We start from the raw sequence: 16727 nt of genomic DNA, 5'->3' as shown, positions 1-16727 counted from the left end.
GAAATGGCCTTTAGCATTCACGTCGTAAGAGGCGACTTACGGGATCGGGGGTCAGACTTGCTGACTTGATCGATGCACATGATGTCAGTCACTGGATTGTCTGGTCTAGACTTTATTACTTACAGACCACCATCATTTAGCTGAAATATTGCTGAGTGTGGCGACAAGAGTAGTATAGAACGGGTCGCCAGAAGGCCATTTTGGTTGATCCGGTTGATCCAGGCGGATGCGAAGGTGATTGGTTGATCCAAGTCACGTGATCTGATAGGATGACTCATGCATCAACAGCGCGTCACAGGTGAGGGGGGAATGAAAGGTGTGTGTTTATAAGGCAGAAAAGAATTCATAAGAAAACAAAAGTAAAGGGTATTGAATAGAGCTATGTGTATGGCGTGCTGCCCTGAATAGACAGACCGTACCCGTCAGCCCAGTTTGAATTGAGCGCGCTTGACAACTGACGTGGCCTCGTCGTTTAACCCGCGCTCGCGAGAGCGTGCGACCTGGTTTGATGAATACAGGGTGTGTGTTGAAAGTACATCATACCACAATAGAGACGGGTTGTGTCAACATGATATACACCGGGTAATGTAGGGAAAAATAAATAAAAATGTACGTCTAGCTGGATCAAATTCATCTTGTACGGTCTACACGTTGTACACCATGAACGTTAGACAACCTGTATAGAAAAAAATATAGACAAAATAGACTAGACTACTACACAATCAGCAAGCTAGCAGTTTACACTTAGCGCGCAACAACGAGGTCGTCACGTCACCCTGCATTGACTATAACGCTGAAGGCAGCCGTATTTCGAATCACCCCGCGCTGCGTACTATTGTGAACCATTTGTATAGAGGGCGTTCACTTATTCAGGTCTGTCCCGACTTGCATAGTTACAAGCCCACCCGCCGCCGCAAGTCCACCGACCATTACAAGCCCACCCGCTAACGCCGCCGCCGCCGCCGCTGCGTCAAGCCAACCCACCGTTACAAGCCCACCCGCCGCCGCCGCTGGCCAGTGGACTTGCGGCGGCGGGTGGGCTTGTAACGGCGGCGGCGTTAGCGGGTGGGCTTGTTATGGCGGGTGGATTGGCGGCGGCGGCGGCGGCGGCGGCGGCGGCGTTAGCGGGTGGGCTTGTAATGGTCGGTGGACTTGCGGCGGCGGGTGGGCTTGTAACGGCGGCGGTATGCTATGTTTATTTCTCCTGTGTCGTAACATGATATCTCTCCTTGAAAACATTTTTTCACAGTCCGGACAGGTGGCAACCCCCATGGTGATCCAATACGTTGTGCGATTAGAGGGTATGAAGCTTTCTTTTATACCCTTGACTCTGTTGACGCTTCAAGGCAGCAAGTGCCCGATCCACCACAGCCTTCACCTCCGACACATGTTGTATTTTCACGGGTTGGGGTGTTGTCTTCGATCCCTGTTTGGTTGTCATCGTTTTCATTTTAGGTGTTACCTGTCTCTTCTTTGTCTTCAGCGTCGACTTCTTGGCTGCTTGTGGTTTCTTTCTCTGTTGTGATTTTCTCAACGTAGTCTTCCTAAATATATCTCTAGGGTCAAGTCTAATCTCTGATGCTTTCTTCATGTTGTTCACGTCCAATCCGTTTGCTTGCGAGAGTAAAACTGTTTGTCGGGCTACGCTACTGTAGAGTTTATACTGTCTTACACGTGCAGGGAATCTTGGAAGACACTCTTTTCTTCACAGCACAATTGTGAGTATGTTAAAAAAGCGATCATATTAGTATATAGTCTTCGTCATACTACACCCGTGAAGGTCCGGGTTATAGAATCGACCTTCAGTAACCCATGCTTATCGGCGACTGACGGGGATCGGTTGGTCAGTATCGCCGACTCGGATGACACGTGCCATCGGTTCCTAGTTGCACAGATCGCTGCTCATGCTGTTGATCACTGGATTGTCTGGTCCAAGCTCGTTTATTGACAGACCACCGTCCTAGAGCTGGAATAATGCCGAGTGTGGCGTAAAACTAAATTCACTCACTCACTTATACCAATACATCTAAAAAGTAATGTCATCATTTAAATGGTGAGTTTAAACGCGTATTTTACCCTTACAAGGACGAGTGCATTCCACACACCCTTCCTGTTATCAATGTGTCACTGTTTACAGTTCGGGCGAACATAACCCTATAGACATGTGTGCGGGCGAGTTCATTCATCAGAAATCTGTCATTTACGATGTGTTTATAAATATGAACTGCTAAACCACGCTCATAGTCATGTTGCGTGTCGTGGTTAGAACCGTAATTGATCTATTGAAAGGTGTCTTACATTCGTGTTCGGATACAGGTACAACATCTACACGCACATACTTTCCTACATCATTCAAATGTATTAAATACCGGATACGTTTAATAGACACCAACGAAAGAAAGGTTTAATGACGGGGGGAATACCCATATATATCCTCTCTGAAATAACTCCCTTTCAAAATAACAAATGTACAACACATGTTCCCTAACATATCATAAATACGGGACACTGGTCACACAATTTATGAATGGGAAGCTTCAGGCGAGGCTGGTATGTTGACATTAATTGTAAGGCCGGGGTATGTTGACATTGTTATGGGCGGCCGGTCGCTTAGTCTCTCTGCTATACATTAGCTATGAATAAACCTGCTTCGACATATATTTCCAATAAAACATTTTCCTCGTCAAACAATTTTCCATAAAAAACTCTGTTCTCTCTTCGAATGAAGGGTGAGTATTGTAAACATGAAAATGTCCTATAGATTGCTTCCATCACTTTCCCAACAAACCTATAGCTTCGTACCGTCACACTGGTACATGTACTTATCAGTTTTCTTATTTGACATAGACATGGTTCTAACTACCTATTTTCAAAATAGCACGTTCTGAAGTAAAACTGTGCACATCATGATACACGGTTAAAACTCAAACCGTACGGTTTATATGTCATCGCGTTAAATGGAAAAAAGCTTGCATTGAAACATCAACTATGCAAGTCGGGACAGACCTGAATAAGTGAACGCCCTCTATACAAATGGTTCACAATAGTACGCAGCGCGGGGTGATTCGAAATACGGCTGCCTTCAGCGTTATAGTCAATGCAGGGTGACGTGACGACCTCGTTGTTGCGCGCTAAATGTAAACTGCTAGCTTGCTGATTGTGTAGTCTTATCTATTTTGTCTATATTTTTTTCTATACAGGTTGTCTAACGTTCATGGTGTACAACGTGTAGGCCGTACAAGATGAATTTGATCCAGCTAGACGTACATTTTTATTTATTTTTCCCTACATTACCCGGTGTATATCATGTTGACACAACCCGTCTCTGTTGTGGTATGATGTACTTTCAACACACACCCTGTATTCATCAAACCAGGTCGCACGCTCTCGCGAGCGCGGGTTAAACGACGAGGCCACGTCAGTTGTCAAGCGCGCTCAATTCAAACTGGGCTGACGGGTACGGTCTGTCTATTCAGGGCAGCACGCCATACACATAGCTCTATTCAATACCCTTTACTTTTGTTTTCCTATGAATTCTTTTCTGCCTTATAAACACACACCTTTCATTCCCCCCTCACCTGTGACGCGCTGTTGATGCATGAGTCAACCTATCAGATCACGTGACTTGGATCAACCAATCACCTTCGCATCCGCCTGGATCAACCGGATCAACCAAAATAGCCTTCTGGCGACCCGTTCTATACTACCGACAACAACAAACAAACTAAATTGAAAGTCGTATTTAAGACAACCATTAAGCTGTCAGTTCTGAGCAGGTAACGTTTGTACAGTTTGTACTTTTGAGAAAGCAACTGGGCAAAAAATGCACATGCAGATATAGGGAGATAATTGGGACAACAGATGATACAAGAGAGAAGATCAGTGGCAATCGGGGATACACATTATTCGAATTCGCATTTAGATTTGCATTATTTTGAAACAACATTTGTTAGATTTGTTAAAAACAATTTTTTTTGAAATACAATTACCTGGAATACTGACATTACCTGGAATACAGTGGCCATTATTCAGCTTTTTATTATTCGGGATACGAGCTAGGTGTATTTACGAAATCGCATTATTTAAAAAAAGAAAAATGTTTGTGAGAAAGCCCTTATCTGTCTTTTGAGATGACAGGCTTCATATACACATAAAAAAGCGCAAAACCTTTGCCATGACTATTTGTTCACAAGAAATCCCTGCCAAAGACTGAGTCCATTGTAGGATTCCGACTGTATCACGAGCAGGTGTTTATGAATCACTATCAAATGGTGATGATACCAGGTGTTCGTGAAAAGGTGAGCGTATCCTACCCATTCGGTATCACCGGTCACAAACACATGCAAAGGCAAGACGGCAGATTGTAGAGACGCAGCCTTATTTGGTCTCATTAAAATCAGATGTTTTATTTGGATTCGATACATCACTACATCAAGATCTGAGGACATCTCCTGAGGAGGTCGGGTCACGTGATCTTTCTAATGAGCCAATCAGCATCAAGGTTTCAAAATCCTCAGAACGAGCGAGAGAAGCATTCAAACAAGCATATCCTGCTATCATGAAGGTGTCCTCAGACCTTCACGCAGAGGGTGTCATAATGGAGTAAAATATCTGATTTAAAAGAATTGGATTTTACCTGACGGGAGATTCTGTGCTCGGACAATGCTGATCTGGACCTTTTTCCTGCTGAGACTGACCATCTTGTCGATGGTGAACAAGACGGCGGGGCCCACCAAGTAGGCGTAGAATAGCGGCTTCTGCACGATGACCGACGCCCCGTGGAGGATGACCAGGACGTACATGATGATGAACAGTTTGTGTGTGAGCCAGAACAGGTTAAAGATGTGGCGGCGAGCTGTCTGGGTGGCGAACACGTACATGATGCACAGCACAACCACCAGGAGCACACCAGTGAACCCTGGAATAGAACACAAACTGCAGGTGAGACTGAACAAACAAGGGTTGGATTTTAGGTTAAAAAAACAAATAGTTTCGTTTACGTTTGAAACGACTGACTGAGTGAAATCAGTTTATAATACTACGCGCTTCATGAAGTGTACTAGCGGTAGACAAACCAGAGATTGATAGCGTGAACACGGAACAAAATACTTTATAATCAAGTTCACAGTTAGGAGATTAATCTTAGGTGTCCGTTATAACAATGCTATCTGTGCATCTGTATCTGTGCATCTGTGCATCTTTTATTCTTGACCGCCTCCGCCTTTATCCTTGACCGCCTCCGTGGTCTAGAGGTAGAGCGTCCGCCCGGAGAGCGGAAGGTCCGGGGTTCGATCCCCGGCCGCGTCATACCAAAAGACGTTAAAAGATGGTACTTGTTGTTACCCTGTCCCACGCTCGGCAATAAGGGGCTAAAACAGGGACTGGTCGGCTCGGAGTCAGTATACTGTGTCTGAGTGGGGTATTCATGTTAAACTGCGGCATGGTATCTCAGTGGGCTAGCATTATAAATCGGCATCAGTCCGGACTAGTACAAGCAGCCACACAAACACACGTACATGCACGTCGCTATATAAGTGCAATAATCTTGGACGCGACGTTAAACTCCATTCCACCACCACCACCTTTTTATCCTTTATAATACACACGGCACATCTGGAGGTTACACTCATTGCGACTCACAATAGGCCAGGAGACCAAGATACAAGAAGGAATTTCAAAATCCACATAATCACATTGATGAATTAGTGCTTCAAGTAAACTATCCAAACTCTTTGACTTTGTAAATGGTGGTATTTAACGGGCATATAAGCAAAAGACGAATTCCGATAATACAATACTCACATGTAATCTAGTTGTGTGTAATCTGTGTGGTGTGTGTATCTTTAGTAGTCTGTGTGTATCAACTGTAATCTTGTGTTTTACGGTAATCTGTGTGTATCTACGGTAATCTTGTGTTTTACGGTAATCTGTGTGTATCTACGGTAATCTTGTGTTTTACGGTAATCTGTGTGTATCTACGGTGATCTTGTGTTTTACGGTAATCTGTGTGTATCTACGGTAATCTTGTGTTTTACGGTAATCTGTGTGTGTCTACGGTAATCTTGTGTTTTACGGTAATCTGTGTGTATCTACGGTAATCTTGTGTTTTACGGTAATCTGTGTGTATCTACGGTAATCTTGTGTTTTACGGTAATCTGTGTGTATCTACGGTAATCTTGTGTTATTACGGTGATCTGTGTGTATCTACGGTAATCTTGTGTTTTACGGTAATCTGTGTGTATCAACGGTAATCTTGTGTTTTACGGTAATCTGTGTGTATCTACGGTAATCTTGTGTTTTACGGTAATCTGTGTGTATTTACGGTAATCTTGTGTTTTACGGTAATCTGTGTGTATCAACGGTAATCTTGTGTTTTACGGTAATCTGTGTGTATCTACGGTAATCTTGTGTTTTACGGTACTATGTGTGTATCTACGGTAATCTTGTGTTTTACGTTGATCTGTGTGTATCTACGGTAATCTTGTGTTTTACGGTAATCTGTGTGTATCTACGGTAATCTTGTGTTTTACGGTAATCTGTGTGTATTAACTTATCTACCTGTCATGTTGCCAAACAGCCAGAAGGTGAAGGTCGGGAGGGCCTCGGCGCGGAAGACAATGCTGTCGAAGATGCACAGGAAGCGAGTGGGTTGTGTTGCAATGCTGTAGAAGTTGAAGCTGTAGCCGATCACGTGGACAGCTGCAGAGATAACACATTGTTAAATCAAGAAAAAAAACCCCAAAGACTAGCAACACTCGCATAACTAATAGATTCGGAAAAAGTTACGAATTACATAAATTGACAAATGCCAAAAATTGCAATCTGAAGGTTTGTTGACACCCTTGCCCAGATTCTGACTCCCGGTAATGACCGGAAGTTCGGCGTCCAGGAGCATTTACATTATAAAAATTCTACTTTGCGTTCTGAAACTCAAAGTATTATAACATTGTGTCACATGCCGAGCTGTGATTGAATGAACTGAGTGACCCGAGAATGAGTTCGGTGTTTATTACACTATTCCAGACATAATTTCGGGGACGTCAACAATGGTCAACCGGGATTCAACCCAAATCAGGAGTCGAACCCTGGGAAGCGAACGCTTTTACCACTAGGCCACCCCACCATGTGTCCAAGAGTCTTCCCGTCTGCTGACTTGACCTACCTGAGAAGAACAGCGCTGTCCAGGCGACGACCTTGTGGAAGGAGACGTGGGAGTCGAAGGGGATGAAGAAGTTGAGGAAGGTGCTCCGGAGGAAGGTGATAGTGTTGCGACACATCGTCAGTAACAGCAGGGAGAATGTGAACGACATCGCGGCAGCAGCTCCTCTTGTCATACTGATGCCGTAACTCATCAGCTTCCGGAGTCCGCTCTGTTCCCTCTCGACTGTGTAGTCTATAGGGAGACAGAAGTTAGTATGTGACTCTCTCAACCTGTAGCTCACTAGTGAACCTTCTACGTTTGCTAGTCATTGGCTAACATGTTTTAGCTCCTCGAGTTCACTCAGCAAGAATCTTACACAGAAATAATTGTGACGTGCGCTAGAAAAACACATCTCAGTTACAAAGCATGCTCTATCACAATATTTGTTGGTAGAGGGGGATGTGTGATTTGTTTCTGTACCAAGCACCGAAAAAAATTCTTTTGATTTCATCATATGAACAGTTTCTTTTGGTGCAGTTTGTTTGTTTGTTGTTTAACGTTGCTCTTAGCAATATTCCAGCTATATGACAATAGTTTGTAAATAGTCGAGTCTGGACCAGACAATCCAGTGATTGATATCATGAGCATCGATCCACTCAATTGGGATATGATGACATGCATCAACCAAGTCAGCTGACCTGTCCAACTGATCCGTAAGTCGCCTCTTACAACAAGCATAGACGTCTCTTAGGGCAAGACCTATTTTAAGCCCGAATCTTCAAAGGGATTTTTGGTGCGAAGTATATTTTGAAATATATGGCATATTCAACGTTTTGGGGGGGCATTATGGCAGGGAACAACAGCTTCAGACTGTCTCATCTCATACATTCCTGTCCCAATGCAAATACATAGCTGATACCTTGAGAACGTATGATCATGAATGAAGAGAGAGGAAGACAAAGTATATTCCACTCATTGTTAATCCTAATGTTTCTGTCTGGATATACCGGTAATTTCAGTTCAGTATAAGTTTGTTGATGTACTTAGGAGAAATAGTAAGCTATAGTTACAACCCTAACATTCAGACAAACTAGCTGTACAGTGTATTTAAGTGCACTCACAGTAAAATCTCTCTGCTGCCAGCCCCAAGATGATGCCGAAGAACATGATGAGGAAGAAGATGTGTGCTCGATAGTTTTCCACGAAGTGCTTCACCATCTTGATCTTGGCTTTGACCGGAGTGTACTTCTCCCTGACAGCCGTGAAGCTCCGTCTAGCGGTTGGAGAGTGGACAGAATCTGTGCTGGACTGACTTCCTGACGTCTGATGGGAATTTGTGCGCTGACGGACGTCAGAATCACCCCTGAGAGTAGATCAAAGGAATTTATTCAAAACATGATGCGCCCTTGCCGCATGCTATCCTCAACACGTGATCCATTATATTCTTTTGTCATCGAAGTAATAATTAGTTATATATGGCCTTACGCCACTTTTAGCAAAATTCCAGCAATATCAGGGCTAGGGACACCGGATATGGGTTTCACACATTGTGCCCATGTGGTTAATCGAACCCGGGTCTTCGGTGTGACGAGCGAACGCTTTAATCACTAGTCTACCCCTCCGTCCCAGTGGTATAGGTACTACACCAGAGTAGCAAGTGACAGGTAGTAGGTAGAGGTAAATTCTCTTTAAGGCCGAATGACCATGTAACTTATGCACTGGTACAACTTACTTCGCTTTGTGGTTACTCTTATCATTGGGCAAGCAGTTCTTGATTCCTGAAACATAATCGAGCACATTTAGTCAACAAGTTATACAAGACCGCGTGCATATAATCTGTACTGTTTGACCAAACCAACACGGCAATACAGCCTACCATACAGGCACTACGATAAATTCTACCATTCTACTGACCTTTCCAGTCTATGGAGGCGTTCCACAACATGTCCATCTGGGGCGACAGGATTTGGCAGAAGTCCTCAAACCGGAAGTGCTCCTTATCCTCGAGTCCTGCCTGGACAGACAGAGATTCCACCAGCTGCTCGACCTCCTGGCTCTCCAGGTTACTCTGTGCTAGCTCCAACAGTGACCTGGAGTGAGTGAGTGAGTGAGTGAGTGAGGTGTATAACACAAACACCACGGCTGTTAAATGCTACATAAAATTGGACAACAAGAAAGGATTTCATAAATAGGATCCAGGCATTGACCCTGGCCCTGAATCAGTGGACGTCCCTGTCTGGAGGCACATTCCATTAACACTACGCACATGGACATTATAGATTTGATCGTATACAGTGAGACTATTCCTCCTCATTCTTCAGTTGTAAAATGAACTTCTCTGCAACTATTGGGTATTTAGGTGCATACATGTCAATTTGGTGTTGCATCACTTGAGTGTGATCCAAAAATATTTCTTGTCGTATTTTGGCGTACCTGAACATCTGGCAGATTTCCTTCTTGGTCATCACACCACTGCCGTCCATGTCGTACATGTAGAACATCGTCTGTAGCTTGTCCTGGCACGTCCCTGTGGTTGGAGGAGAGGCGTCATTCAAAAATAAAGGAGCGTGTGTGTGTGTTTGTTGTTTTACGCCGCTCTCAGCAATATTCCAGCTATATAACGGCGGTCTGTAAATAATCGAGTCTGGACCAGACAATCCAGTGACTGACATCATGAGCATTGATCCAAGCAATTGGGATTGATGACGCGCATCAACCAAGTCAGCGAGCCTGACCACCCGATCCCGTAAGTCGCCTCTTACGACAAGCATAGTTGCCTTTTAAGGAAAGCATGGGTTGCTGAAGGCCTATTCTGTAGGATATAGTATAGAACACACGTCCCATGCATGAGGAAGAGTTGGCATTCAATTGCACGTACATACAAGAAAACACAATTACCGTTGATGGGGGAGTATAGTGGCAGACATACCCTTTGAGAAGAGCACGACAGCGTTAAGGAACTCCCTGAAGGAGATGTAGCCGTTCCTGTCGGAGTCGATGAGGCAAAAGAAGTGTTCCACGAAGTCTGAGTCGGCCTTCACTGCAAGAGCCTCGGCAAACTCCTCCTGAGAGAGACGAGTGAGAGAATGAGTGGGGAGGGAGGCTAAAGTGGTTCACAGTGCATCATCATTGTCCCCAACTTTCATTATTATAAATACATCATCACTGCTTCAGTTGGTCCTTTACAAAACTTAATGGACGCTTCTTGCCATTGCTGTTCGAATGCAATGAGTGATTCACAAGTTACTTACCTTAGAGAGTTCACACTGGAGGATCTCCTTGGTTTGTTTCTTCATGTCCAGCTGCACCTGGTCCAGTGTCGGGTCATAGTCCATCTTGAACGCCTGAGAGAAGAAACAGTTCCACATGGGCTTTGTGCATCAACGCGATCGTAGCGCTAGGACGACCGTTATAGGCTTGCGACAGTGAGATCACTTTATAGAACGTGGCACTGGAGAGTCTAAACTTATAGGCGGTGATGTGAAACTGTCTCATTGAATCTACCAGTATCGTACTAGGAACACAAAGGGTGCGGGCAACAGTAAGACTGTTGACTAAACGATGATATATTTAAAAGCTACAGTACCAGAAGCCAAACAAATTATGTCGAAATTCTTGGTTGGTTGGTTGGTTTGTTGTTTAACGCCGCACTCAGCAATATTCCAGCTTTATGACGGCGGTCTGTAAATAATCGAGTCTGGACCAGACAATCCAGTGATTGACATCATGAGCATCGATCCACGCAATTGGGATCGATGAAATGCATCAACCAAGCCAACGAGCCTGACCACCCGATCCCGTTAGTCGCCTTTTACGACAAGCATAGTCACCTTTTACGGCAAGCATGGGTTGCTGAAGACCTATTCTACCCCTTCTATTTTTGACATAACATTGTTACCTCGGCAAAGACAGTCTTAAAGAATTTCTCCAGCTGAGCATTCCTCTTGGTCTTGGTCATGGCCATTTCGTACAGCTCCTTCACCGACATCTCCTGCACCATGAACTCCGTGTCGTAGCTGCCGAGGTAGTCCGTCAGACTCTGCCCAAACTGGATCCGGTGAACCTCGCTTGGGAACTCCAACACCTGCGACAGACGACAGTACGTGAACTAGGGTACAAATCCTTTATATTTACAATAACAGGACGCAGCATTGATGCATATCAGGGCTTAATTTATGCTGCACCATCAATACATATCGTGGCTTAATACATTGTGCAGCATCAATGCATATCGTGGCTTAATACCAGGCACATCAATGATGAATATTGTGGCTTAATACCAGGCGCATCAATGATGCATATTGGGGCTTAATACAAGGCGCATCAATGATGCATATCGTGGCTTAATACCAGGAGCATCAACGATGCATATCGTGGCTTAATACCAGGTGCATCAATGAAGAATATCGTGGCTTAATACCAGGCGCATCAATGATGAATAATACATCGTGCAGCATTGATGCTTGTCAGGTATTGATAGACGTTTACGGGCATCGGGGACAATCTTGTCACTCTTTAATTGAATCGGATCCAGTGAGACTAGGGATCGATTAACAGGGAGTAAACGTGCAGTTGGTTTATGAGTGTTTTCAACAGTGTTTTGCTTATATCAAGACATCCTTGTGTAAATTAGGAATTACACAGGACATGGTGCTAAACAACAAACTGTCATAATTCCGGGATTTGTCGCTTACACACACGATGATGACGTACAATATATCTGATGTCTACACACACATATCCTATTGTATTATCTTACCAAGTCGTATTCTTTAGGTACATGAATCATGAAGACGTTGCGCCCCTTGTTGTTGCTAATGCTGATTTTGATGACGCTCATGTTGAGGAGCTTGATGGTTCTCAGATGTGTCCCCTCAGTGCTGAACACCTCCAGCGTCTCCTTGGACGTCAGATGGAGCTCCACACAGCGCCCGGCCGCATCCTTACCCCGCCACTCCTGAGTCTCGTGAACTATACACAGGATATATCATTATTGCATGGGTAGGATATACTTCATGAAGGACCTATCTATATCATATTGTTCCGTGTAATAACCAAGATCAACATCTTACGGGGTATCTATATGTACTTGGTGTTAAATGTACTCCTTGTGGTATGACATCTACGGAACGTTGAACGGGATGGCATATAGTATTGGAACTACACTCGAATACATCCAAAAATCGGTGACAACGTTGGGACTACGTCGATATATTGCGGGTTCTGTTCACGATTGACAAATAATCTCCAGGTAACCTAGCTCTACATTGAAAACATAGTAATTCTACCATGATTAAATGAAACGCGGACTCTTTGCTGCTAGCAAATATATTGAGTGAAGCGGCATGGGTTGAGTCCAGTGATTTGAGTGGGTTGTCGATGTGAATTACGGATTCACCGACAACAGCGTTTAAACATAATATTGCGCTGTATATGCTCAAGCAGTTTGTTTACACCATTATACTTCACTCGAACACATGACAGGCATTGACAGCATATAAGCACGGCAACTTGGAAAGCAAACATGAGGTCGGCACCCCTAAAGAGAACTAAGCAAGCTTTGAAAGCTTTCGTTCTATACCGCACGTCACCATTATGACGTCATATCGCTCATTGTGGCACAAAAGATATGACGTCACAGTATACAGAAAAGTGCCAAATTCCAAGATCTCTGTTGTCCCCAAAACTTGAAATACACTCTCTTTGTTGATTTCTATCGTTTTTTCTGCACGAAATGTATTGCCACACATCCTTTGATTTTTGTAGTGACGGTAACTTTGCAATTTGTAACCTATAATTGTAGGTATAGTTATTTAAATACGCCTACTGACAATGATTGAAAAAAGTTCTATTCTATGAATATTAGCTTCCGCGGTGATGCGGCCGTCAAACCAGCTGTTTCAATCAGAGGGGGTTTATTGTGATTAAATAGCCTCTGATTGACCAATCCGAATCGAATAATTTCCAAATTCATGGTAGCCTGACTACCCCATCACGTTAGTCGCCTCTTACGACAAGCATAGTCGCTTTTTACGGCAATTTTGGGTTGCTGAAGATCTATTCTATGCCGGATCTTCACGGGTCACATCAATTATGAATGACATATGTGAAATCAACCCAACAAAGAATCTTCACTGAAGTAAATATATTGTTGAAATAACGTGACGCTACCATTTGTACGTCATACAATGGGTGAGTTCAAAACGTATTGTTCAAAATGCTGCAGTATGACGTCCGAATGGTTCATCTGCACAAATAATTTTGAGAATTGAGAAAATGGATTATCTCTTTAATGATTGAAAGATATAACATTTATCCATTGTTTTTAGCCCGAGACTAATATATTGTGCTGAGGACACGTAAACATCCAATAATGGTGGTCCATAAGTAAATAGCATTGGAAGGGTATAATTCTCAAGGCTTTGAATAAAATTGATAGAGGTGAGGTGAAATTGGGTTTAACGTCGCGTCCAAGATTATTGCACTTATATAGCGACGTGCATGCACGTGTATGTGTGTGTGTGGCTGCTTGTACTAGTCCGGACTGATGCCGATTTATAGTGCTAGCTCACTGAGATACCATGCCGCAGTTTAACATGAATACCCCACTCAGACACAGTATACTGACTCCGAGCCGACCAGTCCTTGTTTTAGCCCCTTACTGCCGAGCGCCAGACAGGGTAACAACAAGTACAATCTTTTAACGTCTTTTTGTATGACGCGGCCGGGGATCGAACCCCGGACCTTCCGCTCTCCGGGCGGACGCTCTCCCACAAGACCACGGAGGCGGTCTAAAATTGATAGAAAATGTGAACATAGTTATCATTTTTATCTCATTCACGACCACTACAAACTCTGAGGACAAGAGAAATAAGGTAAAGAAGGTCTTAAGGGTTTCTGAGGCTGGGATGATAGAGTGAGCAAGCCAAAGATCCATGCAGCTGAGGCACAATGAGACATGATCGGTCACATCCCACATTGTAGTAACAGTCACACCTATTATTCTGGAATGAAGATAACCAAAGCGTGCTGTGGATACTAGTATATCTGTCTGAAACCGACATTAAGGACATGCATAACGCAGTTAAAGGGATATTCCACCTTCCGGACTTGTCCGAATTGTAATTGGAGAACAAATACTTACTTCCGTATTCATATGTATATATCAAGAGAACAAACATGTTTTACATAGTTTAGGTTTGACTTGCCCAAATAATAATATATACACAGAGTTTAGTTGTAATAGCATATTTTAGAACGGTCATTGATCAAATAACTGATAATGACGCACATTTATCGATAAAGAAAAAGGCTAGTTGATTCATAACAGCTTCGTCTCAACATACACATTTGTCTAAATTACATAAACTGATATTTTTTAACTAAAATGTTTATATATATTGCAGATAGGACAGTACAAGTCCAGTTCCCACCCTTGCCCAACTGGGCTGGAATTCCGGAGTTACATTTTTATTAATGACCAATGAGTCTATGCACAGACCAATCAAAATCGCACAATGAACAAGAAATCCGGTTCGTAAAAAGCGTGGATTTCAACGTGCAGATTTCCGTTGACTGCAGGATTTGCAAAGCATGTGTTCTGACATCTGGGCGTCGACAGATATCTTCCAAATCTTCCAAAGAAATTGAAGCTTAGTTCGTCAAAGATGGAAACTGGACTTTTGTACTCAGTTAACACCCTTGCCTCGGGAAGATGATGGCAGATTCGTGTAGCAGAGTTAAGTGATTGGCCTTATGTCAGGTAAGTTGTCACTGTTTGTATTACTTAACATCTAAAATACAAGTTTGGTCATCTACCTTCACTGCACACCCCGAAAGTTCAACATTGCATGAAGCGTCAGCTCAGAAGTAGGCGACATGGTGGGAAGCCAGCAAATTGCAGAAATGAAAGAACACACACAAATCGGCCAAACAAAATCAGATTAGCTCTCTACAACGGTGCCATCCGTTATCAACACCCAACACAAAACATATTCTAATACAGAATTTTCAGGCTAATACTGGCGCAATAGTTAAATCATGTGTGTATCTTTCATCAGTGACATTGTACATGATTGGTTGTGAACAGTACGTACATGAGAGTATTCCAGTGTTATGATTATGGGAACGCATGAAACGGTTCTCGTGTGACCTGGCTATATCGTATGATTATCTAGTGGTTAAAGAAATTACTGTGCACATAGTATGTTAAATATTAATGTGCTGAATTAACATGTAATTAAGAAACTAAAACGTTTTAATTTATATACATAAATATATTTTTATGTGTGTGAACAGGTGATACGTTATTGACCCGTGTAGTGCACAAATAAGTTGAATTTACTTTTTGTTTCATCTGTAAACAAAATAATGGAAAACATTATGTATAATTTCATTAATGCACATCTTTCTTCCTCTTTTTAATACGTTAACACCAATGCAAAAGAGAAAACCATGTTAATATACTCAAATCAGGCAAATACGAGTTAAGGTAAAGTCTCACAAAACAACATAGAAGGATAAAAAATAATACTCATAAAATAGAAATAAACACACAGTTAATAAAATCTGTGGGACAGAAAAAGGATTGATTTGCTTCTTCGGAATCTCATTTCCTTTTCTCTCTCTGGCCAGAACTTTTAGAACTTCGTGAAAACCCAAATCCTAAGCACTCCTTCTTCCCACTTTGAATATGTTCAGCATTTTGTGTAACGGCATTGTCTTACTGAAGTAATGATATTGAACAGTCCTACACGACGTGTTTGAATGACGTACCTGACACACTGGACGACAGGGTACGTCGTAGAATCCTCTTCCTCTCCTTCTCCTCCTTAGCGTCCTTGACCCTCTTTTGGTGACGCCATCGCTTGCATTTGGCCAGGATATAGGCCACCAGGATGCATGCTGCAGACACGGGGATGACACGGGTCAGAACACAATTTTGCGATTCATATATTACTTTTAGTAGAACATTCACTGTACATGCAATTTTCAAAGGCTGGAGGATCCCTCTGGATACCTCACCACACTCAGCATATTGGATTGGCTCTCATGTCATAACATGCGTCATCCTATTACTGTAGACCGCTTCCGTGGTCCAGTGGTAGAGCGTCCCCCCAGAGAGCGGAAGGTCCGGGGTTCGATCCCCGGCCGCATCATACCAAAAGACGTTAAAGATAGTACTTGTTGTTAACTCGCTGGTGGCATTAAGGGGTTAAAACCTGGACTGGTCGGCTGGGAGTCAGTATACTGTGTCTGAGTGGGGTATTCATGTTAAAACTGCGGCATGGTATCTCACTAGGCTAGCACTACATAATCGGCATTAGTCTGGAAGTCAACATAAGTGCAATAATCTTGGTCGCGACATTAAACCCCATTTCGCCTTTGTTTCGGAAGCGACGTCACCATCATCACAATTCCTATCTGCAGCTTAGCACAAAATTACTGTTGCTCGTGAGAGCAATGTGATTGGACGACTATTTATAGCATCATGCAATTTGAATCGGGCTCAAAACGAATGGGGTCATGGGTATTTTTCATAAAAGCTAAAATACTCTTGACAATCGAGGATGAATCTACATGTATG

At 43.2% G+C, this 16727-nt stretch overlaps 1 protein-coding gene across 2 annotated transcripts in view; it reads right to left on the bottom strand.

The window, feature by feature from the left end:
• The window catches only part of LOC124112180 (dual oxidase 2-like), a 47335-nt gene that overhangs the window by 5865 nt on the left and 24743 nt on the right, over positions 1-16727 (bottom strand). The window contains exons 16-28 of one of the 2 annotated variants that reach the window (XM_048381756.1): positions 15917-16045; positions 15486-15497; positions 11901-12112; positions 11040-11225; positions 10393-10485; positions 10071-10206; positions 9575-9668; positions 9056-9231; positions 8874-8919; positions 8263-8504; positions 7163-7393; positions 6559-6699; positions 4637-4918 (exon numbers count right to left, since the gene is read on the bottom strand). In XM_048381756.1, the coding sequence (XP_048237713.1) occupies positions 4637-4918; positions 6559-6699; positions 7163-7393; positions 8263-8504; positions 8874-8919; positions 9056-9231; positions 9575-9668; positions 10071-10206; positions 10393-10485; positions 11040-11225; positions 11901-12112; positions 15486-15497; positions 15917-16045 (1980 nt within the window). The remainder of the gene's footprint in view (positions 1-4636; positions 4919-6558; positions 6700-7162; positions 7394-8262; positions 8505-8873; positions 8920-9055; positions 9232-9574; positions 9669-10070; positions 10207-10392; positions 10486-11039; positions 11226-11900; positions 12113-15485; positions 15498-15916; positions 16046-16727) is intronic. The other variant, XM_048381757.1, reaches the window with a different exon arrangement.

This window comes from Haliotis rufescens, unplaced genomic scaffold (assembly GCF_023055435.1).
Source record: "Haliotis rufescens isolate VD_foot unplaced genomic scaffold, xgHalRufe1.0.p SCAF_4, whole genome shotgun sequence".
NCBI classification, from domain to species: Eukaryota; Metazoa; Mollusca; class Gastropoda; order Lepetellida; family Haliotidae; genus Haliotis; species Haliotis rufescens.
This window is presented reverse-complemented; position numbering and strand designations above follow the sequence as displayed.